We start from the raw sequence: 16,545 nt of genomic DNA on the forward strand, positions 1-16,545 counted from the left end.
AAGAAGCCTACCAAGGACCACTTTGCACACCTGGACTTGCTGCTAGGTGCCAGCAGGGGCCCATTGTGCTTCACAGGCTTCATATTGTGCCAAGGGATTACTCAGGTGCATTTCCTTTGGAATTCCAGGCCTCCCTATTTTAAGGTCTGATGCTCTGGCTTTATTTGAGCTGTCTTTTTAAATCCTCGAGGTGGAATGAAGTTTAAGGGTTGAGAGAACCCAAGCTAAAGCAGGACTGGAGGGAAAAAATGAGGGGCAGGTTTTAAACTTCGGGGTTTTGTTTGGAAATGCTTTCTGAGATTCTGAAGTTCAGACTCTACAGGTCCCACAATAAAACTAATATTGGCATTGGAAATTGTGCCTCCAAATTTGGAAACTCCCAGACTCCAGCGCTCATTAATACCCCTGGAACTAATGGAAGTACCCACCAGTACTAAGGAAATCTTGACTTGCAAGTACTTTACAGAAACAGGATGATTTAACTAGAAATAGTATCAACTTAAAATGGCCAAAATGCCATTTTCTTTTCGGTTCCTAAATTAATTTTTTGTATGCAATCTTGGAAAATGCCAGCTCTAAAATGAAACTAGATGAGTGGGAAGTGTATGCTTCTGAAAACAAAAGATATGTTTTTAAAAGTTAATAAGAAGTTTTACAGACATCACTGAACTAAAAAAGTCTTCTGAAGATAACAAATGCCACCACCCTATTCTTTCCCCTTCTACAACTCTGAAACCAAAGTCTGTCTTTGAAATGCAAAACCTGGACTTCTGACCAAGATGGAGGCTTAGGTAATTACACTGTGACTCCTCGCACAACCAAAAGAAGGACAACAACAAAGTTAAAAACAAAACCCAACCAGAACTGCCAGAAAATTGAACCTTATGGAAGTCTGCAAACCAAGGAGTTAAAGGAGAAACATTCATGCAGAGCAGCAGGAGGGGATGAAGATGGGCAGCCGAGATGGTGAGGTCTCGTAGCAAGGCTGCTGCTGAACGACTAGGTGGTTGGTGTCTGGAGGAGCAAGTGAGGTGGCAGAGGGCAGAATGCACAGTCCCACATTTGCATGTGGATGAACCAGGAGGAATAACTAGGGAGCGAGAAAGACCATGCAACCCAGGATTCCAGTACGATGAAATAAAGTCTCAAAACCTTTGACTGAAAAAAACTTGTGGGGTTGAGGCAGCAGGGATAAACTTCCAGCCTCACAGAAGAGGTTGTTGGAGAGACTGACAGGGTCCTAGAACATACACAAACCCATTCACCTGAGAATCAGCACCAGAAGGGCCCAATTTGCTTTTGAGTAGAGGTGTAGGTGGCTAAAAGCTGGGAAGAGCTGAGTAAGTGTCATTGTTCCCTCTCTGAATCCTCCCCCCACACATAGTGCCACAAGGCAGCAACATGGGCTGCTCCACCCTAGGTAATATCTAAGCCTCCTCTCCTTACTGTGTAATAGGCACACATAGACAAAAATATAGCTCAAATGAAAGAACAGATCAAAGTTCCAGAAAAAGTATAGCTAAGCGATGACGAGATAGACAACTTATCAGATGCACAATTCAAAATATAGCTAATCAGGATGCTCACAGAATTGGTTGAATAAGGCACAAAATAGAGGAAAAAGTGAAAGCTATGACAAGTGAAATAAAGGAAAACATACAGGGAACGAACAGTGAAGGGAAGGAAACCAGTGCTGAAACAAATGGTTTGGAGTAGAGGGAAGAAATAAACATTCAACCAGAAAAGAGTGAATAAATAAGAACTTAAAAAAAAAACCCAACAAAACAAAACAAGGAGAGGTTTAGGAACCTCTGGGTAAAGTTTAAACATTCCAACATCTGAATCATAGAAAATCAGAGGGAGAAGAGAAAAAGACCAAGAAATTGAAATCTTATTTGAAAAAAAGAATGAAGGAGGATTTTTCAAATCTGGGGAGGGAAATAGAACTCCAGGAAGTCCAGGAAGCTCAGAGAGTCCCGAAGAAGTTGGACCCAAGAAAGCACACATAATAGCTACATTGCTCAAGATTAAAAATGAAGAGAGAATCTTAAAAGCAGCAAGAAAAAAGGAGAGAGTTATGTACAAATGAGTTCCCATTAGACTATCAGCTGATTTCTCAAAAGAAAGCTCATAGGCAACAAGGGGCTGGATAGAAGTATTCCAAGTCATGAAAGGCAAGGATCTACATCCAAGATTACTCTACCCAGCAAAGCTATCATTTAGAATAGAAGGGCAGGTAAAGTCCTTCCCAGATAAGGTCAAGTTAAAGGAGTTCATCATCACTAAACCCTTATTATATGAAATGTTAAAGGGACTTGTCTAAGAAAAAGAAGATAAAAAATATAAACAGTGAAATGACAACAAACTCACAACTATCAACAATTGAACCTAAAAAAAACTCCAAAACTAAAACAAAGTAAGCAACAACTAGAACAGGAATAGAACCACAGAAAAAGAGATAACATGAAGGGTTATCAATGGGGAGGTGAAGGGGTCAGAATGGGGGAAATGGCACAGGGAATAAGAAGCATAAATTATAGGTAGAAAGAGACAGGGGGAGGTTAAGAATAGTATAGAAAATGTAGAAGCCAAAAAACTTGTATGCCCGATGTATATGGACATAAAGTAAGGTGGGTGGGATGCTGGTAGGAGGTGGGTGCAGGGCAGAGGGGAATAAAGGGGTGAAAATGGGAGAACTGTAATAGCATAATCAATATGAGATACTTAAAAAGAAAATAAATAAAAATTTTAAAAAGAGCAAAACCTGGTATCCAAGAACTCTTATCTGGACCATCTCTTAGTATACAAATTTTTGGAAGGTAAATCTTATCAAAAGGGTTAAAAAAAAAACTTGGCCATATCTGTACAGTTCACATTCTCTCCACTGCCATTATCAGTCTGGGCAGGCATGGCCTGGTGACTCAGGGCAAACCACCTCCCTGCCTCTCCTGCAGATACTGTAACAGGGGAATAGCATCCCTGCTCCCCTCAGGTGCTGTGTGCTCCCAGGATACATTGAGAAACTCATGCCCATCTCCTTTGCCCCAGGAGTGAGTACAAGTTGCCATAGATAGGCAAAGTACATCTCAATTCTCTTCCTCTGCCTCCCCCATCCCCAAACCATGTCCGTGTAGGTTTTTTTCCCCTGTATTCCCAGGCATCTTTGTTCTGAACCCCTTTACAGATTTGGAGCTGTTAATGAGTGTCTTGTTAATAATTTTTTTTGTTGTTAGAGATGTGTTTCTTGAAAGTGAATATATTTGTCAATAGAGGAAACTATGTTCTACAGGTTATGAAATATGTTCATAAAAGCCTATCTAGGAAATACTGGCTTCTTATTTTTGGTTATGATTGGAAATTGAGGTTTCTAAAAGTGAAAATTTTATATTGAGTTGGAAAGAAGTTGCATGGTTTTGGACTTCTGGCAAGATGGAAGCATAGGTGGATGCAGTGTACCTCCACGCACAATCAAGATTGGACAACAACAATTTAGAGGCAGAATAACACCCAGAACTGATAGAAAATTTATCTGAATGGAAGTAGGACAGCTAAGAAGTTGAAATAGAGGCGTTTATCCAGACCGGTAGGAGAGGCGGAGACGAGCATCCAGGTGCGGCTTGTGGCTCGGAGAACAGGGAGAATGGGGCACGTAAGGCAACAGGGAGTGCGTAAGGCATCTGGGGTGCACAAGATCGCAGTAGGTGGACCCTGAGTACACAAGCGGCAGCTGGCAGACCCAGTGAAGCGGCGATTGTGGAGCAGGGCAGAGCGCGAAACCCAGGATCCCATGGGAAGAGACAGAGGTCCCACAGAGAACGGAGTTACCGCCATTGTTCCCTCTTGACCCCGCCCACACATCCAACGTCACAATCTAGCAACTGGGGTGCCCAGCCCTGGTGAATACCTAAGGCTCTGCCCCTCACCATAACAGGAGCAACCAAAGCAAAAAATAAAAAAGAGAGAGAGAAAGAGAGAGAGAGAGAGAGAGAGAGAGAGAGAGAGAGAGAGAGAGAGAGAGATGGTTCAAACAGAAGCACAAATCAGTGCCCCAGAACTCATAGTTTTGAGCAACCAATAGATAGCTAACCTATCAGATGCACAGTTCAAAACACTGGTGATCAGGAAGCTCTCAGAATTGGTTAATTTTGGTTGCAAATTAGATGAACAAATGCAGGTTACCATAAAAGAAATGAAGGAAAATGCACAGGGAACCAACAGGGATGGGAAGGAAACTGGGACTCAAAACAATAGAGTGGACCAGAAGGAAAAAAAAACAACCAAACAGGAAAGAATGGAGAAATAAGAATTCAAAAAAATGAAGAGAAGGTTAGGAACCTCCAGTACATCTTTAAACGTTCCAACATCCAAATTATAGGGGTACCAGAAGGGGAAGAGGAAAAGCAACAGATTGAGCATGTATCTGAACAAATAATAAAGGAGAACTTCCCCATTCTGGCAAAGAAAATAGACTTCCAGGAAATCTAGGAATCTCAGAGAGTCCCAAAAAAGTTGGACCCAAGAAGAAACACACCAAGGCACATCATAATTACATTAGCCAAGGTAAAAACGAAGGAGAGAATCCTAGAAGCAGCAAGAGATAAGCAGACAGTAACCTACAAAGGAGTTCCCATCAGACTGTCAGCTGATTTCTCAAAAGAGACCTTACAGGCAAGAAGGGGCCGGAAAGAAATATTCCAAGTCATGAAAGACAAGGACCTATATCCCAGATTACTCTATCCAGCAAAGCTTTCATTTAGAATGGAAGGGCAGATAAAGTGCTTCTCAGATAAGATCAAGTTAAAGGAATTTATCATCACCAAGACCTTATTTTATGAAATGTTAAAGGGACTTATCTAAGAAAAGAGGATAAAGGAAAAACATGTATAGTAAAAGGACAGCAAACTCACAATTATTAACAACCACACCTAAAGCAAAACCAAAAGAAACTAAGCAGACAACTAGAACAGGACAGAACCACAGAAATGGAGATCACATGGAGGGTTAGCAACAGGGGAGTGGGAGGAGAGAGGGAGAAAAGGTAAAGAGAATAAATAGCATAGATTGTAGGTAGGAAATAGACAGGGGGAGGGTAAGAATAGTATGAGAAATGTAGAATCTAAAGAACTTATAAGTATGACACATGGACATGAACTAAAGTGGGGGGAAGTGAGTGGGAGAGGGTGTACAGGGTGGAGGGGAGTGAAGGGGGGAAATGGGACAACTCTGAGAGCATAATCAATAAAATATATTAAAAAAGGAAGTTTCATGGTTTTGGTAATAGAAGGCATGAGATAGAAATACTTTTGAGGGAAAAGGAAGGAAGAGAGTTTGAAGATGGTTATTTATGAATGGAAAAGAGGGTTTGGGAAAATATGAAAGTTGTGAAAAATTTGTAAATGGTTGTAAAAGTATGTGAAAGTTTTAAGTTTATAGTGGTAAATGGACAAAGTTGCCCTTGTCTTCTTTACAAAAAATGAGCAATTCAGATCACGTGTATGGTGTTGATATATATGGGTTTGATGTGATTGATATGTGTTCATGTGTATATTATATGTAGTGTGTTTTCTTCTGCCTCCAGATGGCATTACTTGGGTGTAATATTTTATTGGCTTACAGAAATTAAATATTTATATAACTGAAGGAGGATCCTGTGGTCTGGACAAAATATTTAATATTAAAACTGGTTTAAGTTGGATTGATGTTTTTGAAAGTTGTCACCATAAAACTTTTTTTCTCCCAGATTAATGAAAAGGTTTATGTTATGGTCTTTTCACTCCCTTTGCTTGATGAACCTTCCCAAAGCTTAAGTTTTAAGAGACTTTTAACCTAGAAATGACTTTGAGTTGTTACAATAGACCCTGGAATACATCAAGGATTTATTCTCTCTCTTTATAGAAGAGTTTTCAAACTACTTAGGCTCATTTGAGATGCTTGAGGCTACCTGGGAAGCTTTGCCAAAATAATAATAAGAATAAGAGTAATTATATTCTAATTGTATACCTCTTGGCTTTCAGTTGGGATGATTACAATTTTCCTTGGATAGTAATGCCCCCGGTATATACAGGAGAGTCTCACCTATTGTCTTAGATACTAAAAGCTCATTTAGATAATGTTAAATTTCCTAGAAATTCTACTCTATTCTAATGTGTGGATAGTTCAGTTTATACTCTAAGGAATCACTATATTCTTAGAAGAACATAGTAGAATATCCAAGGACAAGTTCTGATTCTGCTTACTCCAGGTAAAATACTTTGGTTACCTGATTTGTAAGGATGGGCTACTAATTAACTCTGAAAGACTAAGAGGAATCTTATTTTTACCTCTTCCAAAAATAAGAAATCAGCTGAGAAGATTCCTGGGTTTGACTGGATATTGTCACAGTTCAATTCCAAATTTTTATTGGCTCAGCCTCTATATGTCTTATTAAAATCAAATTGACCTGAGCACTTTCTAGTGCCTAGGAATGGTTTGTTGGAAACTCCTTGATAATGTTGATTTAATTTAATTTACAGGTGGATCTTTGAAAAATAAACAGGAATGTTACCGACCTGATATGCAGCAACTTCCATGGTGGACCTATCAAAGTTCTTATTTTTCTGAATAAGATGCACTCAACAAGCCTAATAAATTTTTAAACTAGGACTTTTCAATTGGCCAATCACAACTTGAGAGTATTGTAGAAGCAGCAAGGCTTCTTAATATTCTCAGGACAGTTCATAAAGAATGGAAAGTAGATTGCAAAATTATTAAATGATGTACAAAAATGGAAACAATTGGCAATTATCAAAACACCAAGATTTTCTATAGATGCCACCATAGAAGCAAAGGGAAAACATCTGGCTGATACTACAGCTAGTCAGGCAGCATTAAACAGACTTGAGAATGCTCGTTGCTTCAAAACAAGAAAGCAAACAAACCAAGAAATGAAGAAACCTCTTCCACAGTTCTAATGGGCAGCTGCAGAGGAAAAGGGAATACAGGGACAAAAGGGGGGACCTCTGTCTCAGGCAAACAGATATGGTTGGACACAATCAGAATCCAATCTTACCTATAGGAGCTTAATTACCTATATGGAACTTAACACGTACATGAACTAACATCGGTGTGCTAAAAGATGATTGATTTCATGGAGTAAACAATATTCCTGGAAACATCCTACTGTAGCTCATAAAGTATACAGCAAATATTTAATGGATTTCATGTAACCCTCCTCCTTTGATCTCCTGATGTCTCCTTTTTTTATTGTAATGTGGAAAATAAGGTGCCAAATTGCCATTCTTTGAGCATTTCTTAATCCATTGAGATTTTGCTTCCTGGCAATTATTGTCAGTAACTCAAACTAAGCAAAAATTCTCTACAGGCTCCAATGACTCTTACATTGACAAACGTTTACTCTGGGCACCCTGTGGCCAGTCATATTGACCCATGAAATCATCCATCACAACTACATCCCTTTTTGTTTTTTACTATGTTGAGACTATAGAGATTATTTGTTACACAGTGTTTGATGACATTGCCTCCCAAAAGACAGTTCATGTAATTTGATCTCTGCAGTTCACTTAGGGAAAAGTGTCATTTTGTCCCTATTGAATCCAAGTTCTGAAAGTCAGCATCACCATGCTACCAGTGTGGGAGAGCCCTCCTGACTGGCCAACTGAGGTAATTTCAGATCAGAGCATCCATTCCTTCTCACATGACCTAACAGGACACAAATGGGCAGATTCACTTCCTTCAGCTGGTGGATACAGGACAGGAGAGAGCTGTCAGTACCACTGCCTCAGGTGAGCCTGCAGAGTGGGTCCTCACTGTGGTAAAAGACAGACTTGATTCCCTCCTCAGAGCACCTCGTTTGTAAGGTGCCATGGTGAGGTTGATTTGTGGGACAGTACACAGCTTAGGGAAGCCTAATTCTCCAAAGATGAATTACTCTGAGAGCCATGAGAACAGCTTCAGGGAGGGAGCAGAGCAGAGCTAGAATTAAAATTGTAGTCCCTGGCCCCTCTGACCCAGGCACAAAAACTTGTTATTTTTAGGGGCCTTATGTGAATGTCCCTCATTGGCCCACAGATTCTGTCCTTTCTTGCCCCTCCATTAAGAATTTAACTTTCATTTTCACTCTACTCCTGTGGATCCTCTTTGTGTACAACAGGTCCCTGGTTTGGAGAGTGAATCCTGCCCATGACTGCCCCTCAGACTGGAACTCCAGAACAAGTGAATAGGAATTGTTCCCAGGAAGATAGGGGGTGAGTTTCCTTCTGTTCTTTGTGCAGTGCTTGGTGGGTGGTAGCCTGCCAAGAACTCTGGGTTCTACTGTTACACACCTTGGGGCATAGAACTGAACCCCCTCCCACCACAGCTTTCACAGCTAGGTGTCAAGGGGTGTCCGCTCTGAGGGCTGCCAGGGCCGGAATGGTTGGATAAGGATGCAGTGGCTTGGTGGCCCTGGTGGAGTCGAGAAGGTGGGTCAGGGGTGTAATCCTGGGAAAGGAGAGGAGTGGGGGGTGGGCACTCCCCAGTCAGTTCTGACTATGTGGCTGCAGCAGGGGGATGGGGCAGGTATAACCAGAGGCACCTATGGGTTAGAGTGATATGCAACCCTTCGCTGGCAAGGTAGTGCCTGAATCAACATTGTCGCCCCCACACCTCTGTCCCTGGTGTGGGCCCAAGAGTCCTCCACTGCTCCTGTGGGAGATGGATCTCCTTTGTGGTCTATGTACTTCTCAAAAGTCTGCTTCTGCCCTGTGTCCTTGTGTGAGTTCTGGAAGTCGTTTAAATGCTTTGCTGGAGCCATTTAAGAGGGAAATCCCTGTGCCCTACACTCCTGTGCCTTATGTCTCCTGGGCATAAATCTTATTTGTTTTTGAAGGCAGATATTTTGTGGGTTTAGCCGTGGGGCACAGGTCCCTTGGTTAGGTAGCCTGATGTGGGGCACAAACCCATAAGTCCTCAGGGATGGTCTAGGCAGTTGTGATATCCCTGCAGCTCAGAGACCACTCATGTTTCCATATCTAGGCATCTCTCTGCCTGTTCTGGAGCCCTGGAGTCACTGCTCAGTTTATGGTGTGTGGTTGGGAGAGTGGGGTAGGAGGAAGGGTCAATTTCCATCTGTGAAGACTCAAACTCTTCTGCACTTTCCTATTCTGAGCCCTGTAGCAGCAGGTGATTTGACCTTAGGTCCTTGTAGCCACACTATAAAAATAAATTCTGCAGCCCCAAGGCTGAATGCTTGATCTTCACCTCCCTTCTCTACAAGCTTTTGTTGTGTCTCAGGATTGGTTGGATCTTGAATGGGATGACAAATAATTGGATGTCCCTACCCATATTTGGGTCATGTTTGCACTGTAAACACAGGTAGACATCATTTAATATCTACCCCTGATGCAATGCCTACCTCTGATATTGCAGTTCATCAGAGCCTGATCTGGACCACAATGTTTGCAGCCAAGGGCTACCTGCATATGGTCTCTGGGCTGTTTTCAGCATCTGGACTATTAGGTGGAATATACTTCTGGTTCTCCTTCAGCCTCATTTCTAATCAGGTTCCCTTCATGTATAATGAACATGGCACCAGTGGATAGTGTTAGTAGATCTAAATTCATCTTCATACAGCCTTTATAACATTTCCCTTCTTAGCACAGAGCAAAGAGAAAACCTTATCTCATACTGCAGATATTTCCTTTACCATCAGAGTTTGGCAACCATCAAGGCACGAATATCTACTGATATCTTATCTTTCTTTTTTATTGTTTCATAGTCTCATTTACTTGGAGCTCCTGAGAAAAATTCTGAGCCTAGACTGTGGCCACAGGGCCATATTGAGTCCAGGCGGGAGAATGAGCATCACTGTGCTACCACTCTGTGATACCCTCTTTAAATGACCACCAGCATCTTTTCCAATGGGGATGGTCATTCCTATTCATGTGTCCTAATAAGATATAAACTACCAGGCACTTAGCCAACATAGGGATACAGGACAGGAAACAGGGCATATCAACATTGGCTGTCTCTGGTGAACTCTCAGTGATGGTCTTCATGGTACTATAATAGAAGGTCCTTTTTTCCTGTTCTCTCAGCCTTTTAAGAAGACAGATGTAGTGGATATGTGTGAAGCCAGCTCAGGCTATGTCAGCCCAGAGTTACACTGTACTGTTTTCCTTGTGAAAGTCTATAAGCACATCATCCAAGGGCTTAGAGGAGACAGTGTCAGTTATAAAAGTCATGATCCTGTTATGAAAAATGAAGTCTAAGTGCCAGCATATTAACTGGCATTTCAGTTCTATAGGAAGTCCTCCAATTGAGCTTTCCACATCAGGCTATTTTTGCTGTCAATTGTTGCGCGTGGGTCACCGGCCAGCAGTGACCATGGAACGCTGTGGATGGCTCGCCGAAACACACGCGAGAAAAAACAACACATGCACAGAGACAGACTAGTTTCTGTGGGGAAGTAGGGACAGAATGGCCACCCCCCCCCCTAGTGGGGAGCACGCTGATTTACCGTCCATACCTGCTTTTATTAGGCTCATTTTGCATAATAATTCAGGTAAAGTACAGTACTCATTAGGGGAAGTAAGGAACTATAGAAAACAAAGAACTCTGCCGGTCTATTGAGTTGGGGGGTCAAAGAGCTGTAAGACTGAGGAACAAACTAACTTCCTCCTAAGACCCTTCTCATTCAACTGAGAGCATTCTAAACAAAGAAGGTTTCACAGTAATTTACATGTTCTTTCTTAGGCCTGATCACCCAGGGAATCTGCACTTCTCAGTACCGAGCTGCACCACCCTGTCATTGTTTCAGGCTTAGGTGGAGCAAGGGAACTAAGGCAACCAAGAGATAAGGAGATTTTCTTCCAGACGCTGAGAACTCAGGCTTTGTCAAAGTCAAGGAGTGAGGGTCCATCACCCCCTTTTGCTGCAGCCCCCCAAGTCCTTCTTTTGGGGGGCCTCCCAAAGTGATCGTGCCTGGCTTAGGTCGTTCCCCCCGTGGGGAATCTTACCCGTCTTTGGCTAACCGACCAAGCTTTTGGGGGGTTCAGTCATGAATAAAGCAGCAGAAGCAGCATTCCTGCCAGGGAGATAAGCTTTTGTCTCCTTGCTGGCTTACAGTTCCAAGGGCGTTCCCTTAGCCTTAGCTAGGCGGGGGTTTCAGCCTCTGATACCAGTCAGGGCGGTCCCCAACAGTCAATAGTATGGCCTTGCAATGCAAGTGAACTTCTGCTTTATTGTAGCCTCGTAAGATTCTCAGAAAACAAAAACAAAGCCAAATACCCAACTTTTTAGAAGAGTGAGCGAATATTACTTGTACGGGAAGAAAGAGCCTGATGTTGACTGTTTGTTCCTAGGTACTTAATCTAATTTCTCAGGTAGTCCCTCTGTACCCAAGAAATTTCTGCTGATTCTTTACCTTTTAGGAGGGTGTGGTGTCAGCCAGTAAATTCTATCAATTTATTTTTGCCTTATTTGTACCTTTGACTCCAAAATAAGCCTCATGTAGCTAGCAATCATTAAATTGCTTTTCATCTAGTCCAAGAATCTCTGCCTTTTATTTGGTGGATTAAGACAAGAATATTTATTGCAATGCTCATGTAGCTCTATTTAGTTTATATTGTTATTTGCTTCTTTATGTTGCCAGCAATTTTCATTGTTCTCTTTTGCTTCAACAAGCTTATTTTGAGTTAAACAGATACTTTTAGTATAAAATTTTAAGTTTTACTATTTCCTATTTTTGTGGTGGTTGCTTTTCTAAATACAGTATGCATCCTATTTTATCATGATCTACTTCAGATTAATACAAAATTAATTCCAGTAAAATATGGGTATTTTCCTCCAAGGATGCTGTCTGTATTACAGCCACAACACAGTAATGATTTAATATGGGCACTTGATCCAATACAAGCCAGTGCCATTCAGGCCTCAGGATTATTTGAAATAACTGAGAAGACAAGTTTTTTTATGGGATTTATATGAGGAGATTCATGTTTTCCTGATGAACTGAGGAGAAAGTCAATACAGAAAACATAAATAGAATTTGGAGAATGACATAGACCAAATACCAATTACCATGTATGAGTTTCAGAATTAAGCTCTGATTAAAATGAAAACTGTCCTCCAGATTCCTTTTCTTTACTTCATCTATTTTGAATTCTTTTTCATCATACTGCAACAAATCCCTAATACTGAAAACAAATCAATGTTGTGTGTGTGTGTGTGTGTGTGTGTGTGTGTGTGTGTAAACCCAGCATTTTGCCTAATTTATGGTGTCATGGAAAAAGTTAATCTGAGATAGAGAAGACCAAATATATTGGTACATATGTATTCCAAGAAATAAATCTGTGATGATAAAGAAGTTCAGATGACAAACTGTTAACAATGTGGAATAAACTGGCTCCATAGAGAATGAGATGTAGGTAAATGTTGTAGTGTTTAGGAGAGTGACTGAGGAGATATTATTAACATGAAAAAAGGGGTATAAGGGAGGAGACAATTTGTTTGGTGAAGAGTAAGGTACATATTAAGCATCCTAAGGTACCAGTTCCTGTAGCTTCTTTACTAGGGAATATTAACCTGCATTTAAGAGATAAAACTGAGTAAAAATAAAACTTGGAAATCAATTGTGTATGTTGAATTTCAGGAGTGGATGTGGCCAATTATAGTGTATAAAATGAGCAGAGACTTGAGAAAAGCCTACTTTAATACAATTCGTTTGTTTGTATCTTCAGTACAAGTCATGTAAACTTCTTAGGAATACTATACCTACTCATCTTTGATTCTCCCAATTATGGCATCATGCTTGACAAATAATTATACATCACTTTATATTCATGTTTAATAAATGAACAAGCCATGACTTATTCAAATTATCTCATGAGAGCCTTGCAAACATGAGTAAAATATCATGGGTCTCATGTTTTCCTCATAAAAATACCTCATGTCAAGGTAGTAGAAGCCTCATGCTGTTGTTCCACAAGGTGACAGTTTATTTTGCCTTTTAGGAAACCTGAAAACTTCACATGAGTCTTCTTGAGTGATTGATGTGGACTTCTCTTTACTTGTTGCCTCTCACTTTGGGACCATCTGTATTCCCAGCATATCAGGAGGTGATAGGGATATGGTGAAGCTTTGTATGTGAGGAGGCTTATTACTTCCTTGACTCATGTTTTCTCTTTTCTCCCTAGGATGTGAATGACATAATGGAAAGGTATGTGTGGGAGACCAGAGATGGCCCTTTGGTACTGTGAAAAGAGGTTAAAAGCCATTAAAATTATCTGGTGGATAATTAGAATAAAATATCTCTCAGGGTAGGAAAATTCAGATGTAGTTTTATCTTAAATTTCTGTTCACATTTCATGGTTTGAGTGTTCTCTAACTATTGCAAATGGGCCATTTTGTGTAGTGGGAAATTTAGAATGTGGGGGTTGCAGAGATGGGTCAGCAGCTCTTAGGGTTGAGATGTTGCAGTATCAGATCCTTGTAACTTCATAATTTTACTCAACCAGCATGCCTGTATCTAGCTCAGGTTCCCTATATTTCACAGTGACTTTATCTATTATGGGTAGGTTGTGTCTTCTTTACTTGCCAAGCACACAGAATTGGAGTGAACTCTTATATTTAAATTTCTCCCTTGGGGATATAAGAAACCAGGTCCCTTCCTTGCAGTTCTCTTTATTTTTCAAAACAGATTCGAATCACAAAAATATTTTGGGCCTGGTACAAACAACTGATCCCTCTTGACCATGCACTTTTGAAGCAAGAATGAAAAGGCAGCATCCTTGAGTCTAAATTTACACACCTATGTGGCTGCAACAAGCTCTTTCAAACACATAAAATGCTGACCGCTATTAGTTTGGTATACATGATATCTTCTTTTCCAAGTGTGATGGTTTTTTTCCCCAGAGAACCCTAAATCTCAGATTTTATTCTGAGAGCCTCCCTATGGGGAGCAGACTTTAAAGTCCTGATGTCCTCCAGACAGTAGTCCCTCACTGGGTAGTGGTATCTCTCAGATTACTAGCAACCAGGTTCTGCAACCTCACTTTCATGTAATATCTCTCCACATCCATTTGGTGAGTTTTCCTCACATTGTTTTGTTTTAAGGAACCAAAGTTTCCTCTTTAAAAAATTATGTCATTTTATATGATTCCAGCTAGTAAGAGAGGTGGTGGTTAACTTTTCATTTTGAAAGGATTAAACTGTGCTTCTGCAAGGTCAAGGCTTGCCTAAGAACATAGAGTATGTACTCTAAAGTTAGACATGAGCGCTTTCCTTTGGCTCCAAAGTCAAAACTCTGCTCTCTCCTTTCTCAGGGGTCCATGGAAGGAGGCTCAAGTGCTTAGTGGGGTGAAGAGACAGAAATCAGCAGTTGTATAGAGCCAAAAAGTCAGAGGTGTGAGAATCTTATGTTGTCATCTCTAGAAGTAAGCCCTTCACTGTGAAGAAGCCAAAAACTGTCTCCAAGAATCAAGGCAGAGTGTTTCAAGCTCCTGACCTGAGTGGGATCCTACAAGTGTTTCATGGTGGGAATGCCAGAGCTGGTGGGTGGCTATTGGGTGTCTGATGATGGTGGAGTAAAAGAGGGAGGAGGGTTTAGTTTCTAGGTGTGGATAGAGGAGACAAAGGAGAATGGATATCATGTGCTGATGATGTAGCCATAGTTAATGGGGAGTGACCAGCTGTCTTGTTTACCTCTCATTCTTCTGTTTACTACCTCACACATTTCCCTAGTATCCCCTTATCTGGCCAGAAAATAAAGTTTAGTTTTGGCTCATTTGCTTCTATTTACTATTATGGATTTTTATCATTTCAGGGTTGCCATATGTGCACTGCTACTGGAGTAAGGAGAAATCACAGTACCATGATGCCACCCTGTCCTCATCTTTTTATAGAATTTTCCATTTTCTACTAGGTCGTGTGTGGGGTTTTTTTCCAATTTTTAAATGATTTTTTAGGGAGAAACCTAGAGGGGAGAGAGAGAGATAGAGAGAGAGAAGCAGACACAGGGACAGCAATAAAGACAGAGAAATATTAATTTGTTGTTCCACTTATTTATGCATTCCTTGGCTGCTTCTTGTATGTGTACTGACAAGAGATGGAACCTGCAACCTTGGCATATCAGGATAATGCTCTAACTGAGCTACCTGACTCGGGCTGGGTCTCATGTCTTAAGACCCATGATTTCCTCCTCAATGCACACACATGTATATTATATTTCTCCAGTGTTATACCTCTCCCCAAGAATAGAGTTCTTTCTAGTTCCCACTCACATTGCTTTCAAGATCTCCCTTATAATATCACAAATAATGGTAAATCATAGTTTTTTTATACCCTATAATTTTTCTACAGCTCATGTGACCTTGGATCCTCCCAAAGATGAATCAAAGATTGTCATTTCTGAGGATCAGAGAAAAATGAGAATGCCCTTTCTTACATTACTTTTGAGATGGTCTAATAATGATTAGATCAATTTGGTGTCCTGGGTTCACCATTTATTACATCAGGGAAACATTACTGGGAGGTAGATGTGTCAGTGGTACATGCCTGTGTCTTGGGGGTATGTGGTGGAAAATCCCCTGACTCAAACATGAAGAGTTTTGTTAGACAACATGACAATTGTCAACATGTTTACTCTAGATATCAACCTAAACATGGCTTCTGGGTTATAGGATTAGAGAATCAATTTGAATATAATACTTTTGCAGAATCTTCCTCCTCTGATCCCTTGAAATTAACCCTCTCCCCAATTTTTCCTCCCTGTAGCGTTGGGGTTTTCCTAGGCTATGATGCTGGCACTGTCTCATTTTTTAACATCATGAACCATGAGTTTTTCATCTATAAATACTCTTCATATTCCTTTCCTCAGAAAATTTGTCCATATTTCAATCTTATGAAATGTGCTGGTCCCATGACACTATGTTCTCCAAGTTCTTAAATCACTTACACCCTCAACCACCTCTATGTAGTGCCACTGGCCTTGCATACATCTAGTGAACTGAGTTTATCTGAACCATTCTCTCATCTTTTTCTTGCTGCCCCTCCTCGTTTTCCCCATTGATCACCCATCATTCATCATGAGGGTATACAATTTGCCTCGGGTCACATTTCTTCAAAATCTTGTATGCATTAATAGAGAATCCTAATTCATCCTTTTTTTCCTCTACTCTCAAAGAAAATGACTATTGCCTCATAAAAATGCAGTTATGGAAGTGACATCTCTACCAATATTTACAATCTCATTTCCTCTGCTGCTGAATGGCAAGATGAATGAAAACTTTTCAAAAATTTTGTATATGATTAAAGGCCTTGTATAGGAGTCATTCACTACTGAATGAGTCCTCAGGGATGTGTCCCTTATCCATCAAGGAATAAAGGAGAATTTTTAGAAATAACATGTACTGAGTGGAGTTTTGTGTCTACAGTGTCTGAGTTCAAGTCCAGCCTCTCCAAATGCACACAGTGAACCTTGAATAAGATACTTGAATGCTGATTTTATTTTCTTAAAACAATCCCAATATAGAAATTACACCATAGGTAGGATTATTGTGAGAAGAAAAA

General features: G+C 40.6%; 1 protein-coding gene across 1 annotated transcript; it reads left to right on the top strand.

The window, feature by feature from the left end:
* Positions 1-963: 963 nt before the first annotated feature.
* Positions 964-15,922, top strand: LOC123819250 (tripartite motif-containing protein 34-like). The gene is given in 5 exon segments (XM_045839560.1): positions 964-1,026; positions 13,173-13,195; positions 14,410-14,528; positions 15,337-15,446; positions 15,449-15,922. Coding segments are annotated over 5 exon segments (789 nt in total).
* Positions 15,923-16,545: the final 623 nt, after the last annotated feature.

The sequence above is a fragment of the Phyllostomus hastatus genome, unplaced genomic scaffold (genome assembly GCF_019186645.2).
Source record: "Phyllostomus hastatus isolate PE091 unplaced genomic scaffold, TTU_PhHast_1.1 phas_contig_304, whole genome shotgun sequence".
NCBI lineage: Eukaryota > Metazoa > Chordata > Mammalia > Chiroptera > Phyllostomidae > Phyllostomus > Phyllostomus hastatus.